Genomic DNA, 22,686 nt, shown 5'->3' on the forward strand with positions numbered 1-22,686 from the left:
CCAGCAATCAGCCAACCCATTCCATCTAGCTCTAATAAGCCAGGATAGACGAGGATCTAAAGAGCAGGGGATGGCAGGAAAGAAGTCTTAAATTTTTTTGCAGCTGCTCAGAGTGGTCTATTGGGAATTGTTCTGTGTAATGAGGCCCTGTTACATCAAGGCTATAGGGAGTTACAGAGAACTGTTTGGTAGTCTTGTGTGACAGGCTGGCAAAAACACTCTGCAGATTTTTGATTTTTTTTAAGAGGGATGATAGCTGTGTTGTTTGTCCCATAAGAAAAATATCAAAATCTATTTTAGACAATACCTCTATTAGCCCAACCCAGATTTCACAAAGTTGTGTGTAAGCTTTCGAAGTTCTACAGAACTCTTCCTAAGGCTGGATTATTATTATTATTATTATTATTATTATTTAAATGGAAGAGTCTTAAGATGGAGGAGGCAGCAGACATGCAAATGAGGTATCCGATTGCACCAAGACTGGTTGGGAAGGTGAAACACGGAAAATACAAAAGAACTGCTGTTACTCAAGTCTGCCCCCATCCTTAGGTGAAACACACAGGTTCCTTGGCAAGTAGAAAAAAAGGAGAAAGGAGAAACTAGGCCGATAAGGTTAATTATTTTTGTATGCAGCCAAATGATGTGAATAGAGCTTTTAAGAGATGTGAGGTCATGACCTGATCCTTGGCCATCTTAGCTGAATTTGGGCAGCCAGAGGTGAGTTGGCTGATTTAGATAGTGAGGCTATAAAGTTCTAACTGGAAGAAAAAGATTGTTGATTTTAAAAAAAAATTGTTAGGGAAAAGAATGATTGGGAAAGAAGTCTAACGCCACCACTTAAGCTCTGCTCTCACAGCCAAAAATCGAAGGCCAATGACAACCCATTTGAAAACAACACTTTATTTGCTTCAACATCCTCCTCCCACATCACTGTGATTGAGTGCCCTGGGGAAATAATTCACTGTGATTAAAATCTAGACCTGCCCATCAGAATGAAAAAAGTCTCCCCCCACTTTCCACCCCTTCCCTCTCCACCCCCTCTCCTCCAAGATTTGGGTGTTTCCCCACTCAAAACGGAAAAAGACAGGGGAAGGTAGTGTATTTGGGGGGGGGGACCAGCAAAGGAGCTACTCAGAAGGTTGGGGACTCCCTGATCTACCTCGACATGGTGTGATTAAACTTGGGGACATGGAAATCTGCTGCACACCACCCCAATTTATCTTGTTATTTGGGGTGCACACACAGAGAGCTGTTGGACATTCCTGCCTGACAGGTGCTTGCTAGACAACCCTCGTTGTTGTAGTAAAACCAGGAGGTTTGTCAAAGCCTTGGTAGGCCATTGTACATGGCAGGGGCGCCAACTCCTGGGGGCCCATCCTTTTGGCCCCCCAATGTTCCAAAAAATCAGGGCCCAGCATGGAGCAGCTTCAATAGCCAACTCCTCCTCCTGCCATGGAGGGGAAGGAGGGAGGAAGCAGCCCCCGGCAGGTAGTGGCAGCAGCAGCAGGAGCTTCAGGCCATTGGAGCCACATTCCTGGCTCCTCTGAGGTCCTGATGTGACATTGGGATGTTTTATGTGTGCCATCATGCGCAACACCAGCCCCTGCACCTCTGGAACATGGCTGCTGGGTTGCATTTGGTTTGGTATTGGGCAGGTTTTTTAGGAGTGTTCTGTCCCAAGATGCATTCATTCTGGTGTGTTACAGGAGAAAGAAAACCTTCTGTATAAAAAAAAGGTCACAACTACACTATAAATTTAAAGCACATTTAAAGAAACTTTAAGGGTGCTGGGAATTTTAGCCCTGTGAGAGGTAAACGATGGCTCCCAGGATTCTTTGGGGGAAAGCCATGTGCTTTAAATATATGGTGCAGATGAAAGCCTGTGTGGTGTAGTGGTTAGAGTGTTGGACTTGGGCCTTGGAGACCAGGGTTCAAATCTCCCCTCAGCCATGATGCTCACTGAGTGACCCTGGGCCGGCCATTGATGCTCAGCCTACAGGGTTGCTGTGGGGATTAAATGAGAAGGGGTGAACCATGTATGCCACCTGGAGCTCCTTAGAGAAAACATTGGATATAAACACAATAAATATGGAGCCTATGGACGGGGTGCTAAACACGAGAGGCCCCCGATGCACACACAGTGTGCAACATGATGGAGGCCGGCTCCATTTTCTCCAGTACAGTGGTACCTCAGGTTACATACACTTCAGGTTACATATGCTTCAGGTTACAGACTCCACTAACCCAGAAATATTGCTTCAGGTAAGAACTTTGCTTCAGGATGAGAACAGAAATCGTGCTCTGGTGGCGCGGCGGCAGCAGGAGGCCCCATTAGCTAAAGTGGTGCTTCAGGTTAAGAACAGTTTCAGGTTAAGTACGGACCTCCGGAACGAATTAAGTACTTAACCCGAGGTACCACTGTATCTAAGAAGCCTCTGCATGAACATTGAAGAGAATGAGGCCTTCAAGGAGGGTCAAGCCTCAGAGGGAGGAAGTTGCCTCAGGCAGCTGACTGAGGCTGTCACAAAAGGGAAGGAAATAGTTATTCAATTTGTTGCTGATGGTGGGTTGTTTGTTTGTTTGTTTGTTTGTTTTACCAGGCATAGGGGCTTGGTGTATTTTTCTGCCTCAGTTGACAAAATACCTTGACTGACTTAGGGGCTATATACCCCTTGGTTTGGGGCAGGGGACACCATTGGCTGCTCACCTCAGGCAGCAAAATATCCTGAGGCCGGGCTTCCCAAGCCAGGGGGCAAACTCCTAAGGTTGTGCAGCCTTAAGATTTCAAGCACTACATGTTTTAAAACAGGGGTGCAGTCCCTCTTCCTTCCCCTTTATTTCTTCTCCTCACTTTCCAGAAATCCTAGTCGTATGAAAACAGAACCACACAATGGTGCATTTAATGCTCTCTCTTTCACACACAGAGTCACAGAAACACATTTGACATAGGTCAGGGACTGTACACTAGGGAAGCCTTGAGAACGATGCTATTGACAAGTGAGTATATCGGCCAGAGGTTCCTTTTGATGTGGTTGTTGTTTAAGCGGCTGACACGCTTAAAAACGACATCCTCTTCATTATCTTAGAAAAGTGGCTTTGAGTCTGAGGAGGGGACCTGAGGAGTCTAGAAAGGTCTGCTAACCTCCCAGGGGGGGACTATATTAGACCTCTGAGTCACAGAGGTTTTGCATAGCCGGTGTTTGGTTACAAGCCTTTTATGGGCTCCCTCATCAGGGATATCAGTATCCGCATTATAACTCCTATCTATTCTTAGGTGACACTTCGGCAGGACTGACCAGGCAAGAGACAAAAAAGATCTTTATTTTTCTGCTTTAAATTGAAAGAGAGAGAGCGAGAGAAAAGACTATCTCCTTTTTTAAAAACCAAAATACCCACCTGTGTCCCCCCCCCTCCCTCTGTTTCACAGAGCTTCTGGGGTTCCTGGCGTAAAAGAGAGATAATATGTCTTACAGCGTGACTCTCAACGGACCCGGACCATGGGGGTTCCGACTGCAAGGGGGCAAGGACTTCAATATGCCTCTGACCATCTCCAGAGTAAGTGCTAACAACTCAAAATACCTCTCGAGATTTGCTTGGATAAGGAAGCAAACCTGCTTGTAATGGTGTGATCTGACCTGGGCAGATATGAGAGAGAGGGCGATTGTATTTGGTTTAAGATGGGAGGGGGTGTCTATGAAGATAGCATTAATACAGTGCTACCCCTCCCCCCAAAAAAATTGTGTGCTGCATTTGCGCCTTCTCTGATTCAGAGAAAATATGAACAAGCATATTTTAGCAGCGGATCTTCTCTCTTCCTCTCCCCACAAATGTTTCTGTCTGCAAAAGTGTTTCTGAACTGGCGATAATGAGACTCTGTTTTGCATAACGTTGCCCATACTTTGCAAACTAAAAGTCCACATCGGCAAGGGTGTAGGTGGAGCTGAGTGTTAGCAAACCGGATGACTTACCCAGAAAATATAATAACAATCACACCAAGCTCTTATTTCTGTTCCCCTTGTATCTCATCCTGGTAAGGCATATCTTCTCCTTTTCTGCGTTCAGATAAAATAGTTAAGCTACCAGAATGGTTTGCAATTGTCAGTGCCAGAGAGAGAGCTGAAACGTTTTCAGCATCTGAAAAAGACACTGGTGTGCTTTTCCAGCAAAGTTTTTCAAATTAATAGGATAAGCTTAAATCCAGTAGTGTAGGCCTCTGGGGTGTGAAAAACAATGCCTTGCATTAAAAAGGTACCTGCTATTTTCTGCTTCAAGTAATGCATTCCTTAATTGGTGCAATTAGCCTTGACTATTCTATTTATTGCAATTCCAGTCTTCCACTTTCCTTAAGAACTATTGGCGACCTAACCAGAGGAAGGCCTGCTGGTGGGGAGCCATCTATTTCAGGGACTTCCTAAAAGGATCAAGATAATTGGGGGACGGCGGATGTCTCTGACTCCCTAATGGTGCTTGCAGTCAATTTTCTTTTTACCTATATAATTAGACACAAAGAATGTACACTTTGGAGTTAAGTACTTGGGTTTATTTATGACTGCTGCCTGAAATGTACCTTCCAATTATTTAGAAGCATACAGAACAAAAAAATAATAATATTTGCAATGTATTTGAATAGTCTAAAATCAGAACATGAGAATTTCTCCTAAATTTCAGAAATTTTGGTGGCCAGTTGCAATCCTTTACACACCAACTTGATAGTAGGCTCCATTGAACACAATAGGACTTACTTTGAGTTGACATGTATAGAATTGCATAGTAGGTTCCGACCCAAACATCCTGCCTCTATGGAAGAGGCTACAGTTCTGTACCTAGTCTTGTAGGCCACCCATCCCTCTCACTTGCTGTGGGGCACCATGAGAGTAGTGTTCCTTGCCGCAGAGGGTTTCTTGGATGAGTGGGTCAGCTGCAGGATCAAGGGGAAAGTGGTTTGGGAAAGGCCACAGATCAACTTCTCACCTGTAGCCACAGGGCTGTTAAAGAGATGAACCACTTCTCTTGAGACCACAGAAATCCTGCTGAAGACTATGGGGCTTGTTTAGCTGTTACTTGCCTACCTCAACTCTCTGTGTGGTAATATCAGGAGTGGGCTTCAGGTCTGAACACTTCTCCTCTCCTCCTCTCAGAAGTGAACCTCAAACCAGGAGAGCCTTCATTTATCTGGAGGCAAGAGTAACTGTACCTTGGACTCTGAAATTTCTTTCTACTACAGGTTCAATATCCACAATAAAGCATAATTTCCACCTTTGGGGCGCAGGGCGGAAGCGTGTGAGATAAAAGCCCACTCGCAATTTTACCATGCATAGAAGTGAGCTGGGTAGGCCCAAGAGAAAATGAATTATCAATATGCTTGTTCTAAATGCTTTGGATGTAGCAGCAAGATAGACAACTGGAAATAAAAGAGATATCCAGACAAGTGTGGCTGCATGGATGTTTAAATTTCCTTCCCTGTACTATGTGGTCCTCAACCATTTGTGAAATCTAGCAGTGTCTGCTCTCCAGCAGAATGGAGTCTCTATCCTTTACTTCTCTCATGCAGCCCCCATAAATTATTCTGGATAGTTTGGGGACCCTCTGGAGCATATTTGAGGGAGGGGGCACTGTGGCAGCAGGGGGAAGGGAAGGGGGGAAGCCCCCTTGTGCAAAATTGGGTTCCACCCAATGTTTCTTTGGGAAATATGAAGAATGATTTGTAGTTGTTTGGAGTGTAGGAGACCACTAAAATGAACTAAAGTAGTCTAAGCAATGAACCTATAAAAGCTCTTAATTACTATGTCTTCTCCACTGTGCTTGGCACCTCTCCTGTTTTCCAAGCTTCCTCCCATCCCAGTCTTCTCATGTTTAATTCTGAATGATCCAGGTGCATATACTGTTCCTGTGGCATTTTAGCTCTGTTGAAGAACACCTATGGAGGAATGTGCATGAAAAACTTCATGGTAGGATTTAAAACCCGTGAGGCTTTCTGCCGGGAGGAGGCTAGATTCCAGACTGTGCTTATGATTCTCTGTTTTGCAGTGGTCAGAAAGGTTTTTCACTCCAAAGTAAGATGATTCCCCCCCTTCTCTATTCTACCTGGCTTTTCTTCCTCAGAGAGAAAAGTACTATGTAAGAATCTTCTAAGGGAAAAGAAGTATTAACAGGATTAGGCTGTGGTTGTGACATCCATACCCAAATCCAGAGCTGCAGTGTAGATCAGGGGTTGTCAACCTGGTCCCTACTGCCCACTAGTGGGCGTTTCAGGATTATTGGTGGGTGGTACGGGGTTCTACGGCACAAGCGGAATCCTTCCATTGAGCACTGGTGGGCAGTAAGGAAATTAGTGGGCGGCATTAGTGGGTGGCAGGTATAAAAAGGTTGACTGCCCCTGGTGTAGATCTTCCAGGTTTGGGGCCCTGGTGATAGTTACTGAAGCTGGAAATGCCCCATAGAAGTTTATTGCATTGAGCAGGCAAAGGTGGAAGGTGATTTATGGGATTGCAGATTAGAAAGCTTCTATATATTGCAAAAAAAGAAGTATCATTGCACATACAAAGCTAGCATATCAGGGAAGCAGCTAGAACGTTTCTCCTGACATGCTAGTTTTCTAGCTACAGGATATTTTGGGGTTTTGTTTTTTTAAGGAGAGCATTAAAACGTATTATGCCCCCATCTGTTATTTGAAGTGGTAAAGTCCAGTAATAGTTGTATTGCACATAGACACCCATGAGTCACTCCTTGTCTTCCATGCATGTATAATTTTGTGTATGTATAAATAATACAAATGCCTTGTTCCCCCAAAATCTGTGAAGAGCCTATTGGAGCTTTACAGTTCATGGGTACGTTAGGGATCCAGTCTTGAGTATTCATTAACTACGTGTATACAGACAAGAACACCGTAGTCATTTCATGTTGGCAAAAAATTAACATAGTAAGTGGTTTTCAGATACCAGTTGGTGCCAGACTTCTTATGGCTGTGTGTATTAATATCTGCAAGATAGAGGGTATGATCAGCCCTAGCATTTGCCATGGAAAGTTTGGGGATTAGTATTTTTCAAAATTTGAGCACTAAATTGCTGTGCTAATGTCAGGAAAAATTAAACTTGGCTTTAGTATTCCTGTTAGGATAAGGCAGATCCAGAAATAGATGCTAGGCCGGCATCTGAGCAACAGAGCAAGAGCTGGATTTGTTATTCATGACACACAGTGATTCCATTCTTGAGACTGATTTGCAAACATGAATATACAAAATAAAAAATATACAAAAATATTTTTGTAGATACATGTTTTAACACTTTTATTAGGAAATTGCATATCAACCTTTCACGTTTATTCCTATTTCTTATATGCATTTATTCATCTTTTTATGAGTATTTTCGGGAGTCTCTCAACTTTCCTGTAGCTTTTCTCTTGCCATGATAATTGACTGTTTGCTCATGGGGAATAAGGAAATAAGAGATACCTAGAAGCTGCTTTCAGAACATCCAACCAGCTATCCATTTGAGTGATGATATCACACAAAGCTGTAATTTTCAATACTGTCCTATCTCACTTTTATACTGTCCTCTCTATAAAAGCGTCATAAACCAGACAAGAAGCTCCTTTTTGTCAGGAATAAAGTTTTATGGGCTGTTTGTTATATTACCCTTATTACAAATAAAAGTGGCACCTAGGCACTGTATCAGGAATAGTTCTTACAATTTCCCGGTAAGTTGTGTGGGACTTTTACCACCAGGTACATGTAGCCTCTGGTGTAAGCATCTTTATAGATATATATAAAATCACCATCAGGGCAGAGCATTTCATCTTTAGAAAAGAGGTCCAGGTATGAATACTGCTTCTGCAATGGTCTCATTTACCTTATTCAAATGTTGTGCTAAACCAAAGGGCAGCTAACGTAGCATCCTGTAGATCAGTATTTCCCAAACTTGGGTCTCCAGCTGTTTTTTAACTACAATCCATCATTCCTGACTACTGGTCCTGTTGGCTAGGGATGATGGGAGTTGTAGTCTCAAAACAGCTGGAGGGCCAAGTTTGGCCATGCCTGGTTTAGCATTACAGTATATGAACGAGACTTGTGATTGTGAACTTCCTCCCTCCTTTCTTTTTCTGACATGGCTGAGTTGGAGAACAGAAGCTTTCACTTCCGTTTTAATTCATACCAGTTAATTGAGGTTAATATTAAGCATCGTTTATTGAAACAAGCCACCTTCATGAATTGCATTTTGAATCGGCTCTTTTCAATAAATTGTAATTAATGCTAGCCACACTTTGTCTAGATTAGGACATGGTGCTAAAAGGTAGCTAGTTAAAAACAAGCAAAAGCTCCCAATCTCCTCCTCGCAGCTATAACCAGAGGATAAAAGAGAATGGAAAGTGTAAAAACCTAGGACTCCTTAGCACAACTCTAAATCATACTTTTTAGTGTTGTGTCCAAACCCGGCCACTTTGGATAAGTCACTTGCAGCCTGATTTAAAACACAAGAATTTTGTAAAGATAAATGAGAGAAAAATGGTTACTCTCCTTAGACTCTTGGGGCAAGGAAGAAAAAGTTTTTTTTAATGTAAATGACATAACCGTTGTGTCATAAATTAAGCTCCATGGATATTCATACTTCAATGACCCTAGCAGCAACTGAGCATGTATGAATGGGGCGAACCCAGACCACAAACTCAACAGCTGGAATGTTCATATCACCAAAATGTCAACTCAGACTCAGTATCTTGGCTAAATGCAGATATGTCAAGGAGTCTAGTTGGTTACATGGTATTTTTAAACAGTGAGAATGGAAGATCTGGTTTCTGTTCTTACGTGTGTGTGTGTGTGTGTGTGTGTATCTTGTGGTGGTTCATTAGTATGGGGAATTTTTAAAAATGATTATTCATTTATCCAAGTTACACATTACAGCAAAGAACTGGTAATATTAGGATGAAGAAAATATATGGTGTAAGAAGGCTTAAGTCAAGAGTGGGTTCTTAACTTTGTGGTGTGAGTCAGGCTTGTTGCTGGCTTTGGAATTTGCATGTCAGATGCACATGCTAATATATCAAATGATAATTCACCCAGCAGTCTTGACCCTTTCTCCATGCATGTTTCAGTTATACATTTCTACCTCATTTCTTTTTAAAAAACCAAACCGCCTTGGGGGAGGGGGAAGCAGCTTCAAAACTGAACTAGGAATTGGTACAATTGTGTGTTTGTGATGGCACAGTCCCAATAATACAGTCCCTTGACCAGTGGCTCCATATCATTAAAAACCCTTTCTGACCCATTTTTAAAGAGCTCGCTTTGGGACAGAAGCAAACCTCTTTGCAAAGCACCACGACTGCCTTTGCCGTTCTCACACTGGTACATTTGTACAGACCCGCAATACTGAAAAAGATCAGTTATCAACTGGCATCACATATCCTCACACAAAAGGTCTCATATAAAACACAACACCTGGATATTTGCCATATTTATGTCGACGTAACTGAACACTTAAAGGTAAAGGTACCCCTGCCCGTATGGGCCAGTCGTGTCCGACTCTAGGGTTGTGCGCCCATCTCACTTAAGAGGCCGGGGGCCAGCGCTGTCCGCAGACACTTCCGGGTCACATGGCCAGCGTGACAAACTGCATCTGGCGAGCCAGCGCAGCACACGAAAACGCCATTTACCTTCCCGCTAGTAAGCGGTCCCTATTTATCTACTTGCACCCAGGGGTGCTTTCGAACTGCTAGGTTGGCAGGTGCTGGGACCGAGCAACGGGAGCGCACCCCGCCGCAGGGATTCGAACCGCCGACCTGACGATCGGCAAGTCCTAGGCGCTGAGGTTTTACCCACAGCGCCACCCGCGTCCCTTAACTGAACACTTACGTAATATGTAATAGCTACATAGCTTCCAACATAACTAAATAGCTTCCAACATAAAATAATAACAACAAAAGCTCAAAAATTAATTGATGGCTGGCAGAACTTTCAGTTATTCCCTTCTGGGAGGTCCAGGTGATCTGATCTCTGTTGCGTCTTCAAAAGCATGCAGCACAGGAGCCACAGTCAATCAGAAGGGTGACAGGTGAAGGCATATCTTTGTGTTCCCATGAAATGGAGCATTGTGCTTAACGCCTTGTCATTTATCTAAAAATAAGTGGCTGAGTGGTGGCAGCGAGGAAAGAGAAGCAGGCGTGTGAGATTTTAAGGTCACCCTGCAGCTTCCAGCGCCTGAAATTCTGGAACCGAATATCTTCTTCTTGCAAGCAGGTGTGAAAAGCAGTTTCGGTGTTTTCTGTAGCCCAGTGTTGTTGACACAGGGCCACAAACACAGCTCGGTTGCCTTTCTCCTTCGTCCCTGTGGGCTCCTCCACAAGCTTGCTTCGTGGAGCTTGCTGCCAAGTTGGGAAGGAAGCCAAAATAATGGTGTGTGCGGCCTTGACAGGTGACCAGGATCTTATCTGAAAACTTTCCCAGTGCTATAAGAAGGTGGGCCTCCCTAGAGATTATAAACCTCTGAACCAAATCAGAAGAATCCTGCCTGCCTGTCCTTTCCCCATCTCCATGTAGCCAAAGAGTGGCCAACCATTTTTCTAAGTCACAGGTGGGCATCCTGTAGCCTATTTTATGTAGCCCCCAACATCTCCTGAGGCTGCCCCATTCTTTCCTCTCATCAGAGTTCCTTCCTTTCTCTTCATTTCCTCCGTATTTTCCTTCTTTGCTTTTCGTTTCAGAACAATTGGAAGGGGCGGTATTGTATTTGATAAAATAATAACTTTTTAAAATTTCAAGATCAGTATTCTTCCAAGATAGTCTTTCTTCTGTTAATGCAGAACCCTATTGTCTCTGGCACACACACACCCCATCCCTGGTTCTGACTCTTCCCATTACAATACTGACACATAGTTTATGCCCAAAGGTATGTGGCCTTCCACAGTAGAAAGGCTGCTTCTTCTTGTTGTTGTTTAGCCATTTAGTCGTGTCCGACTCTTCGTGACCCCATGGACCAGACCATGCCAGGCACTCCTGTCTTCCACTGCCTCCCGCAGTTTGGTCAAGCGCATGCTGGTAGCTTCGAGAACACTGTCCAGCCATCTCGTCCTCTGTCATCCCCTTCTCCTTGTGCCCTCCATCTTTCCCAACATCAGGGGCTTTTCCAGGGAGTCTTCTCTTCTCGTGAGGTGGCCTAAGTATTGGAGCCTCAGCTTCAGGATCTGCCCTTCCAGTGAGCACTCAGGACTGATTTCCTTAAGAATGGATAGGTTTGATCTTCTTGCAGTCCATGGGACTCTCAAGAGCCTCCTCCAGCACCATAATTCAAAAGCATCAATTCTTCGGCGATCAGCTTTCTTTATGTCCAGCTCTCACTTCCATACATCACTACTGGGAAAACCATAGCTTTAACTATACGGACCTTTGTTGGCAAGGTGATGTCTCTGCTTTTTAAGATGCTGTCTAGGTTTGCCATTGCTTTTCTCCCAAGAAGCAGGCGTCTTTTAATTTCGTGACTACTGTCACCATCTGCAGTGATCATGGAGCCCAAGAAAGTAAAATCTCTCACTGCCTCCATTTCTTCCCCTTCTGTTTGCCAGGAGGTGATGGACCAATACCTTGCTCTAAGTAGGCCCAAGGAAAGCTAGTTGCCGAGTAATTTTCCACGGTGGGCCTTGAATGGCCCAGAGGCAGAGTTTTGAGCAAGCCCTTCTGAATCAACAGGCGGCATTCTCTATCCCCTAGGCAGGTGTGCATGTCAGAGCTAGTATGCAATGAAGCAGCAGTCTGATTGTTTTTAAAAAGACTTTTGGTTTCACCGCTATTGCTTCCTGGGGAATTTTAAGCATATTGCCTTCCAAAATGACTCTGCTTCATCTTTTTGCAGGGCAGGGTGGGTGGTTGAAGCCAACCACGTGCACTGCCAACGTGGGTTTTTTTGTATAGCTAGAGTTTTTAATATGACTGGAATTTAGAACCCCAGCAATGGCAGGTCTCTTTATCAGCAACATCTAGGGTTCTGGATGTTAGTTCTGACATCAAGATGTGTCTTTCTTTGCCTGTACCAGCAGCAGGCATTGCATAGTGGCAAATAAATATTGTTTAAGTTGAAAAAGGTGTTTCATGCCTGCCTTTTTTTGTATCAGTTACATGTTCTTTATTATCTATTGCCTTTTCGGAATTCATTGTGGGATAACATTACTTGGCTTGCTCATAATCGACTTGAGTTACTCTATCATGGATGTTTTGAGTGAAGGTGATGCATCTGGAATTTTGTTCTGGCCTTTAGAAATGAACCCATTCAGCTTGACCACAGGAAATATTTAAGTGAAAGGACAGTGCATACAAACAAATGGACATTAAGTATCCATTGATAAAAAAAATTAATTAGCAACTGCAGGAAAGTTTCTGGTTATCAAAGAAGGAAATTGCAAGTATTTGAAAGGCCAAGAGACAGGATATTGAATGAGTGCAAAAACAGCATCTTGTCTATTGAGACAGCAGATCTTCATGAGCGATTATGATACTTGGTGGGAGGGGAAAGGAGTGCCAGTGCCCCATAATAAAATGACAGAGGTAAGATTTGAAGAAGCAGCTTTGTAGCTCTTAGTCTTAGGCGCTGTGTCCCCCTGCTGTCTTGTACAAAATTTCAGTCAACCCTGCGAACATGATGCCAGAAGAATTGCAGTTCACATGATTGTGGAATAGCTGTGGAAGCTATTCACTGAGCAGTATTCCCCTTCCCCAAATCATTAGGGTATTGTCATGTGAGAAATGGATTTCTTCCCACTATTCTTATGCTCCGTGCTTCTATTATATTTTTTAGTAGAGTGCAATATCCCTCAAAAGAAGAAGAGCAACCGTAATTTTTTTTTTGGGGGGGGTATGGATTCCGAGTATGTTAGTCCAGCTCCATCAATTCCTTTGCAATATCTAAGAACCTGGATCAAATCAATTCCATTCTCCTAGTGCCTCTGATCAGAATAGAGCCGTCAAGAATGACCTCTTTTGCTTCCTGTAACTTGCATGCTCCATCAACATCCAGAAACTTTCATTAAATAATAATATCCATGCAAAAATTGAAAATATTGCCAGACTTCCCTAGTGATCACTTTGGCTCTCACTCATTGACCACTTTTATAAGCACCAATACTTCATTTTGCTATTACGGAAATATGGGCATGTAGAGCACAGCTGGGGAACATATGGCTCATGACATAATTTAATGGGAGGTACGAGCCTGGAGGGAGAACAAGGAGGGGGTAAATGGGTGTGGGTGTGCAGATGGAGCAATGGAAGTAGGAGTGTGTGGTGGGAGCCCCTTGCAAGCTACCACTTCAGACATCTGTCAAAAGGATCTATCCAGCCCTCCCCCGGCTGTCTGTTGGGTTGCTGAGGAAGGGAGATTGGGGCCATTTCGCAGTCAAAATCTCCATGTGGACTGGAAATGTCAGCACTCTGAAACCTGGGAGAACCACTGTCTGTCAGTGTGGACAATACAAGTTAAATGGACCAAGGGTCCAATTCTGCATAAGGCAGCTTCCTATATACATTTTGACTTCATTGATATTCATGGTCCTCTGCAAGTACTGGTGTGTTTGGCAAGGGGCAGCTGGTAGAACTGGAAATAACTCTGCCTTTCATGATCATGGAGCTATGTCATCTTGCCATACTTGGGAGGACAAATACCAATTGCTGGACTATTTTGGCTTCATTTCTTCACTGCTGCTGATTAGCCATCATTGCTGACCTAAATACTGATTTAAACCCCTTTCTTTTTAAAAGGCTGTTGGCTCCCGACTCTTAATGTATTTTAACAGCCTATAGCCCTTTGATGTACAGCCAGTCCGGGCTGCAATTACTCTGTGTCTGCATGCCACATAAAATGACAATAGCGAAGGGCTGTATAATCTTTACCTGCCCTGGATCGCACGTATGCTGCTCTGAAGCCTAGCCATGGATTGACACTCTATATTTAAAGTCCCCTGTAATGTAGGAAGGCATTTTGATCGGGAACTAATGCAGTGCTTGCTTCACACCCCTGGAATGTATGGGTAAGGCAAGTAATTTGGAACGTCCAACATCTTGTCATAAGCAGAGTCCAAAGTGGGTAGCCAGTCCCAGAGTATTCTGTTAAGAACAGTTTGCAGCGATGGTTTGTTTGTTTAGATGTTGGGATTTCTCAGAAGGTGGTTAAAGTTGACTCATTGAGGAGATCCAGGGAGGTTGGACAGCTCAGTTGGTTACAGCATGGTGCCGATAATGTCAAGATTTCAGGTTCGATCCCCGTATGGGACAGCTGCATATTCCTGCATTGCAGGGGGTTGGACTAGATGATCCTCAGGGTCTCTTCCAACTTTACAATGCCTCTTCTGTGCTTAGAATGTAATATAGATCCAGGGTAATGGGAGGGGCAGAGAAGCTCCATTGTGAACCTCACTGTTGGCCTTCAGCCTTTATTGGGCCTAAGCTAACACACAAGATTGTTGCAAGGATAAAATGGAGGCAGGGAGGACCATTGCCTTGAGCCCCTTGGAGAAAAGGCAAAATACAAATATAATTATGTAATGTAACGAGTAAAAAGCAAGTTTTAATTTAGAGAAAGGTTATGTAGAGGCAAGAAGAATTGTGAATTTAGCTAGACAGAAGCAGACCAGGGTCGGGGCCCTCCCCTGTTCTTGGGAATCTGATATGGAACCAGTGGGTTTTCTGCCTTTTTTAGGAGTCTGCTTGTCTAAAGGAAGCTAAGGGTGCAATCCTATATCCACTTGCTCAGAATAAGGCCCATTGAACTCAGTGGGACTTAGTGCTAAGTAGGTGGGATTATAGGATTGCACAGTAAGCCCTATAACATTGTACTTGGACAGGTCCTCACCACTCTGGGAAGCAGAGGATGCTTAACAATATGCTCTCTGTGATCTCTTTCTCTGAGATGGGAGAGATCCTGTGTATGGTGGCTAGATGCAGAAGAAGAAAGAGAACCCCCAGAGCAGGAGAGGGGAGATAAACCCATCTGGCAATTTCAGTGCCAGTCTTGGCTGCGGAAAGTGTGGAAAGGAAGCCATGAGCTGACGTGTGTCCATGTGAGCGTGCTATATAGTTAAGATGTATCCACTTTCTCCTCTCCCCAGAGATCCCTAGAGATTCCTGCACTGCCAAGGAGCTGAAGTTGGAATAATGGCAAGTTCTAGGGACTCAAACAAATTGTTTTGAAAGGTATTCTCTAAGAAGACCAAATGGGGAATAGTGGCTTTCCCAGAACTGGTACTAGAAAGCTGGGGCTATCTCCAGGACAGCTGCGAAAATGTTACCTTCGTGCCACGGAAAATTGTTGTTGTTAAAATTCTGCGTCCAAAGTCTGCTGTTAAAGGCACAATAGCCAGAAAAAGAAGAGAGAGCTGAAAAACAATGTTGGAATTAATTGTGCATGGTTGACAACACAAAAGCATGCTGTTAGTGAAGTTTGCCACCTCTGCCTAAACAGAGCAGTGCGAGATCAGTAGCGAGCTTTGCTTCCATCATACTTGAGGAATGTTTCCACTTTGACAGGCTGAGAAGATGCCGTCTCCATTCCCCTGCAACTCAAGGGGCTGGCTGTGAATGAAAAACTAGAAGAGCGTTGCTTTATTTATCCCCTCAACAGGTGCAAATCGGCCAGCTGTAATGTGAACATTCCTCCACCCACAGTTCCTTTGGGTCACTGCGTCCTAACCTGGAGCAGAAGACCAGACCCTGCCTAGCACAGGGCTGCATTTCAGATCTGCCTCTGAGGCAGTGATGGTTGTGGTGGCAGAATAATGTATTTTAATTGTTAAATGTAAGCCACCCTGGAAGCGGTGAAGTGGAAGGAAGCCATTGAATGCCTACAATAAAATAAAGGAATTCATTTACAGGCCCTAGTTCTGTACCCATCAAGTGTCCCTATTTTCCTGGGACATTCATGGAATTACTGAAGCTATCCCAGCTTCTGATTTCAACCGGGAATGTCCCGTTTTCCTCCTCCAGTGCTATTACCGCCAAGCACAAGAATAGGATCAGCTGGTGCTTGCGGGGCAGATGGGGCTCGTCAACCTGGGAAGGTAGCCCATCTTGGAGAAGGAAAACACTGATCCTAAATCTGTGGGCTGATTTAGGATCAGCCCACCTCCTGGGCTCTTCTCAGTCCATTGGATCCAGCTAGTCTACCTGTATTGACTGCATTACCAGCAGCAGCACCCCACATAGGAGCCAACTCCTAGGAGCTGAGGTCCCTTCACCTCCCCTAAAATATTTGAGGGGCCCGGGGCCCCCAAAATTGATGGGCATTTCCATTCAAATGGTATGCATGTTCTGCATCATGCGATCAGTTATGTGGGGCAGGGCTTACCTGCCCCCCCCCCAGTATTTTATTGAAGTTGGCACCCCTGCCGACACATGTAAAGTCTACATAAGCCCAATAGTCTGTTGTAGTTCCACCCCCATCCCCTTTGTGAGAAGCCTTTTTGCAGATACCAGTGAAAAAACAGGGCAGGTTGGTGTGATCCTGGTCGCCCCACCTTAAAAATCCATTTTAAAAATCCACTGTATGGTAACTATTTCAGACCCAGCTTCTTATGCACTGCCCTGCAGGTTGATACTTTCAATCAGCTTTACCAGAAAAGCTACCAGGTGCGCATTGTTCCATGGCATTTTCCAAAATGAAATGAACGTCAGATCATCCCAGAGGATGTAGCCAGAGATCTTCTGTCAGTTAACTATATGTTAAGTGTAGCAAGAGATCAACCGGACTCTGTTCAAATCATACCTCAAAAAACACAAAAGAACAAAAAACAGGATTAAAAACTATACTGCTTGTCTTCTTCTCTCTCATTTTAAAGCAAGGCAAACCAAATGAAATTTGCACGAATTAAATTTTAAAGTGTTTTCCCTGATAGTGGTATTTAATGCAGAGGTTGGTGGTGGGAACTACAGATTGTGCGGTGACCATGGGGCAAGGTGAGGGAACTTCTTGATCCAGAGCAAGCTAAATATGGCAGCATTGGTTTCCAGCACTGCAGGTGTGCCTCTGAGGTCAGGCATAGCAGAGAAGAGATTCCTTCAGTTAAATATGGGTCTGAAGCTTGGTTTTGTGGGCTCTCGTGACCATCAACATCATTGCCTAGTAGCAGTGCTGCACACGGTGTGAAACAAGGGGTGTGGGGGTGTGGCAAAGTCCTTTGTCCAAGGAGCTTATAAATTCAATGTAAACAGTGGGTGGGTTGGTGAGGGCGGTTTAAGGCCAACTGAACTGGGAGAGTTGGGTTTCCTCTGCCTAATCAACACACACACACACGGATGTCTCTGCTTGAATATCTCTGCCTAATCAACACAAATTTATATTGCAGCAGTATATAAATATTTTTATGAATATAAATACATACGTAAATAAATAAATAGGCCCAGCACAGCATGGGGTGTGTCTGTTGGATTGCTCTAACCATGTATTTCTCTTTTCTTCTTTCTTTAAAAAACTTAATATTCAGAATTCCTATGTTGTCTACATAAAATGCATTTTTTCCCCAAAGTTTAAAGGCAATTAAACTTTTCACAGAAACCAAAAATCACCCTAAGATGCCTGCTTAAATAGGAAAGTTTTTGTCAAGCACCTGCAGTTCAGCGGGGGGGGGGGGGGGGTGTCTCCTTAATTATATACATGAGCCTTACTTATGAAGCCAGGCTCTCAGCACCCAAAGACATATATACTATAACTTAAATACATGAAGCCCATGATAATAACAGCCCTCTTGAAAAATAAAGTTACAATAACTACTGAAGTGAATGATCACATCAGGCCTACATGTAATATTTGACAGCAGCTGATTTAAAGTTTCACTTATGTGCCCACCATTGCAATGATCAGAGAGCAGCTTCCTGAGGCACAGTATTCACTTGACAACAGAACAAAATCAATTGAGGGCCTGATAGGTTTCTGTGGGAAGCACATTCTATCTGAGGATACATCCACAGAAAAGCCACTGCTCTGTACTCATTACCCAAAATAGAGTCACCCCAAATTGTTCAGCTCCTATGTGTCTTTTCAAGCCCAGTTTGGAAGCAACATTGCTTGGGGGGCTTTTTTCAGAAAGAAGAAATGAGAGATTAGAGCATGTCTGGTGCCTGGAAAAGAGAACTGTAGAATTGCAAAATAGGAAGACCTCTTTCAATAATGCTCCTGTGCTGTTTCAGTCCAATTAACATGCAAAAAACCAAGGCTTTATTAACCAGATCAAATCCTTATGATGTCACAATTCTTCCCTGTCCGATAAATTATTACCTTTTTTCTGATTGAGATCTACAAAGCGTTAGGTGGGCCTCCTTGAAGAGGCCAGGAAATTAAACACACTTGATCATATGAATTTGCAATAGAATACCTCCTGGAACCTCATGGATTTATTATTGCAGAAGCATGAGGAAGGAATTTGAGATGAAGTGAAAGCACTTTTGTTTGGAAAGACAGCAAAGCTTGCAAATAGTTGGAGGATGCAAATAGTCGCGTGTTGACATTAAATGCACTTGGTATATTTTCAGCTCGGGTTCGGTTTCATATCCTTGGTAATTACCCAAAAGGCATAAAAAAGAAATATCAAACATGCAGCCCAAATGTACCCATCACAATGAGCCTGTATATTTTTCTTAAATATTATGCCACTCAATAGAAAAAACTCCACTTAATTAAAATGTGTGTGTATAGTAGACAGGATGACACAATGGAAACATTTAGCACTTTTTTCAAAGTTGTGCAAATGGTAGAATTTGAGCAGGGACAACTTTCTGATCCCTGTGTGGTTAGGGCTATTAGGATTCTCCCTCCTGACAAGCTTGTTTTCTGTATGTACCGGTAAGTAGGTTATTTTGAAAAACAAACCAGTGGATATTTGATAGAAATGTATAGTTAGAAGGACCCCGAGGGTCATCTAGTCCAACCCCCTGCAATGCAGAAATCTCAGCTAAAGCATCCATGACAGATGGCCATCCAACCTCTACTTAAAAACCTCCAAAGAAGAAGAGTCCACAACCTGCTGAGGCGAGAGCGTTCCACAGCTTTTGAACAGCTCTTGCTGTCAGAAAGTTATTCTTGATGTTTATAAATCTCTGTATTGACTATACGGCCCTCCAGCTATTTTGGAATCTCCTTTCTTGTAACTTGAAGGCATTGGTTCCAGTCCTACCCTCCGGAGCAGGAGAAAAAAGTGTGTGTGATAGGAGAAAATTCAGACTAAAATGCTGGTGCATTTTCATACTGCAGAAATATGGAGAACTGAATTTAAGATTGGAGAAATGAGTAACTGGGAGAACCAGAACTGACAGATCCCTCCCTCTCTCCCTCCTAGGGTACTAGTCAGGGGGCATTCCCAGTCCTACCTGGAGATGCCAGGGATTGAACAAGTGACCTTCTGCATGCAAAGCACCTACTCTACCACTGAGCTATGGTCCTTCTTCCATAAAATCTGCAGCAGGGAGGTCTGAAGGACCTTTCAACGCAATATGCTTCGATTTGGCTGGCTCTGCCCAGTTGCCTTGCACAGAGTGTTTAACTGCTCAAACATTTCAAATGGGACTTAGAATTTAGTTGCCCACCAAAGGTTTTCCATTTGGACATGGCCACCTTCTCATCACCCACTGTACTGGTAAAAAGGACAGGTTAAATTAGCCCAAACAGGGAAGACAGGATTGAGCATCTGAAACCTCAAACTCCTGACCGTATTCAATTTGTGAAGCCTCAGCCGAAAGGCTGAAGAGAATTCAATTTGACGGGTGAAGTCAGCCCAGATATACTGGGGCATTCACAACTCAGAACAGCCTCACTGGATAAAACTTTTCCAAATGCAATGGTAGGCAAGAAGAAGGGGTTCTTTGTTGTTGCCATGGTGGAAACGTTTACAAATTACCTAGGCCGTAGCCAATCTGCTTTGGCACATGAGTGGCATGAATGCAGCATTGCTCCTTCCTTGGGGATCTTGCCTCTTGTCCCATTTTTATTTATTTTTTACCATGGCTTTCTTGTTAGGCCATAGCAAATTCCATTTGCATGCATTTAAATCAATTAACAATTTTTCCCCTCTGAGAGAGGTGGCGACCCTTTTGCAAAAGAGTGTGTGGGAAAGGAAGGGATGAAGCTGAGAAGTTCTGAGAGGCAGAAGGAAATCAGTTCCCAAAAACTGCAAAGAAGGGCCATGAAAAATAGAAAAATGACCCCTTTTGGAAGAGTAGGGGATGGCCTGACCTCCAGCAGGCCACATTGCTGCTGCTTGCTGGGAAGCAGAGGAGAGTGGAGGGAAGTGGTGTGGTCAGCATGGTGCAAACTCGCTGGTGTAACCCATGCTTCTGAGTAAGCAGCAATGCAGCTGGTCAGAGTGTTATGATCACCCCACTACTTCTACTGCTTTGGGATTTCTTTGAGGGGTTCTTGATTGATTCCAGACTCAGTTCAAAGGGCTGGTACTGACTTGTAGGCTGCAATTAAGAGCAAGTCCAATTAGATTTAATGAAGCTTTTTTGGGAGCAGGCACATTTAGGATCACTCGGCTCAAACTTGAGACCCAAGTGCCTTCTCCCATATCAGCCAACCAAACAGTTTTGATTCTACTTTTTTTCTGAGTGCCTCTTCTGACAGAAGTGATGCAGGTGGCAACCAGCAATACCGTGCAGAAATTTTTCATAAGTTCATTGGCAATCATTTACCGGTATTTGTTATATTTACCGGTATTTTATGAAATGAATATACTGCTTGACCGTAAATAAATGAATGAATTCAAAATGGTTAGACTCAGTGAATGGATGACAATTGCAAATCCAATATTAGACAAGCTTGGGACTTCCAAAGTTTTTGGCTTCCCTTATTAAATGCAAGTAAAAGAAACATGCTGAAGTGGAACCTAATTTGCCTAGGAAGTCTTTCCAGTTAAAAAAATTATGGAAAACTCACACTAAAGAGGGTGTCTGCTAGGGCTGGGCAATATCTGGTTTTCAACATCACAATATATCACCAGCTAAGCATTTCGATATACCAATATATCATGATGCCTGAAATAAGGATGGAGCTATGTGGAGGCATTGGCTGGCTTCATGGTTTTCCCTGCATCATGATTTTTGCATAGCGCACACACACACACACACACACACACACACACACACTCACACTCATACATATCATATACATGATATATTGCCAGCTCAAAAATTATGAAATCATTATCACAATATGGACTTCAAACTGGTTTTGGACCATATATTGCCCAGCCCTAACGCACATCATGATTCACGATATATTGCCAGGTCAAACCAACATCACAATATGAACATCAAACCAGTTTTGGGCAATATAGCGATATATTCCTGAGCCCTAGTGTCTGCGTTATATGGTGTTCTCTCCTTCAAGGCCCTACCTGGCCTCAGTGTTGTTTTCTTTTGGAATGTCAGGCAGAAAGCTTCTTGGTCCTCCATGCCTGTTAGGCTTTGCCAAAAGCTCTTTTTATTTTTTTTCCAGTTTATATTTAATGTGTGGTTGTTTATATGCCTTGCATTTTATACTTGAGATAGTCAGAGAGATGCCTGTGAAGCTACTGTGAGATTACCTAAAAAATATAAGTGGCATCTATCTTTTGAAGGTATTAGACAATTAAATTCCTCGTGCTACTTTTCTAAGGCATGTGTGCTTCTCCTCACACTTGTGCTTGACGACACATGCACATTGTTATTCTTACATTTTATTCATTTATATGGCACCATCAATGTTCATCATGGTGCTCTGCAGCGGCAGGAAAAGCAGTAGGTCCTTGCCCCCGTGAGATTGCAATCGGAAGGCTTGACAGTGGTGAGAGAGCAGAGGAACAGGAGAAGCAACCATAACAAGCCATGGTGATGAGCAAATGCAGCCACACTTATTTTTTTGCAGCTGAAGATGGAGAATGAAAACACCTTTTAAAAAATACCACTGTGACATGAGAAGCATAACAGGGCTTTATCTCTGAGGGAAGCCATGCTACCTCCAGCCCCACCTCTGGAGATCTGCTTTCTATACATCTTCTGTAAGAAGCAGACGTGGAGGTTACAGTAGTCTTTTTCATCCACCTGCAGACTTCGTTGTGCTCACTGATGTGGCAGGATTTAGGGTGGAACTAATACCAGCCCTTCACAGCTAGCTGGAAGAGACATTTTTCAAAGCTGAAGGGGAACGGGCACAGATTTGAAAAGGGCATTCACAGTAGAAATCCTTTTCACAGCAGCTCTGTAACGTGGCTCCAATCCAGATGGAGTTGCGTGCAATGATCAAAGTCACCATGTGTCATGCTTCACAGAGGACAGCCTTCCCTTTGAAGGTGTCCTCTGTTTGAATGCCTGTTGAGTCCAATGATAAGGAACCATGAGATGGGAGAGCAGGGGCCATCAGCAGTTAGTACCTGGACAGTAGACTGAGCGGACACACAGGTCATTTGGCCACCGTCTCTCCCACTGTCGTGGTGTGATAGACACACACACACACACATTGTACAGATACAAATTGTAAATATTTTTTCACATTGGCATCTATGCACAAATGAGCATATCCGAATCTTATGCAAATCCACAACTTCATTTGCTTTTTTGTGGGGAGCGATGCATTTCCTGATGTTTGACAATTAGTTCAGCCACCTACACAACACATTTTAGAGGACCAGATAAGCGTTCATCTACGATGCTCAAAGCAAGATGTGTTAGGTGAGGCTCTCCATGCAGCA

At 43.5% G+C, this 22,686-nt stretch overlaps 1 protein-coding gene across 16 annotated transcripts in view; it reads left to right on the forward strand.

The window, feature by feature from the left end:
• LDB3 (LIM domain binding 3) overlaps positions 1-22,686 on the forward strand; it is a 147,401-nt gene that overhangs the window by 12,078 nt on the left and 112,637 nt on the right. For 14 of the 16 annotated variants that reach the window (XM_081004943.1, XM_081004944.1, XM_081004947.1 and 11 more), the window contains exon 1: positions 3,306-3,555. In XM_081004943.1, coding sequence (XP_080861069.1) covers positions 3,463-3,555 — 93 coding nt within the window. In that variant the 5' untranslated portion in view covers positions 3,306-3,462. The other 2 variants (XM_081004934.1, XM_081004942.1) reach the window with 2 other exon arrangements.

Source organism: Podarcis pityusensis (assembly GCF_964106645.2).
Source record: "Podarcis pityusensis genome assembly, chromosome: 5".
Taxonomy (NCBI): Eukaryota; Metazoa; Chordata; class Lepidosauria; order Squamata; family Lacertidae; genus Podarcis; species Podarcis pityusensis.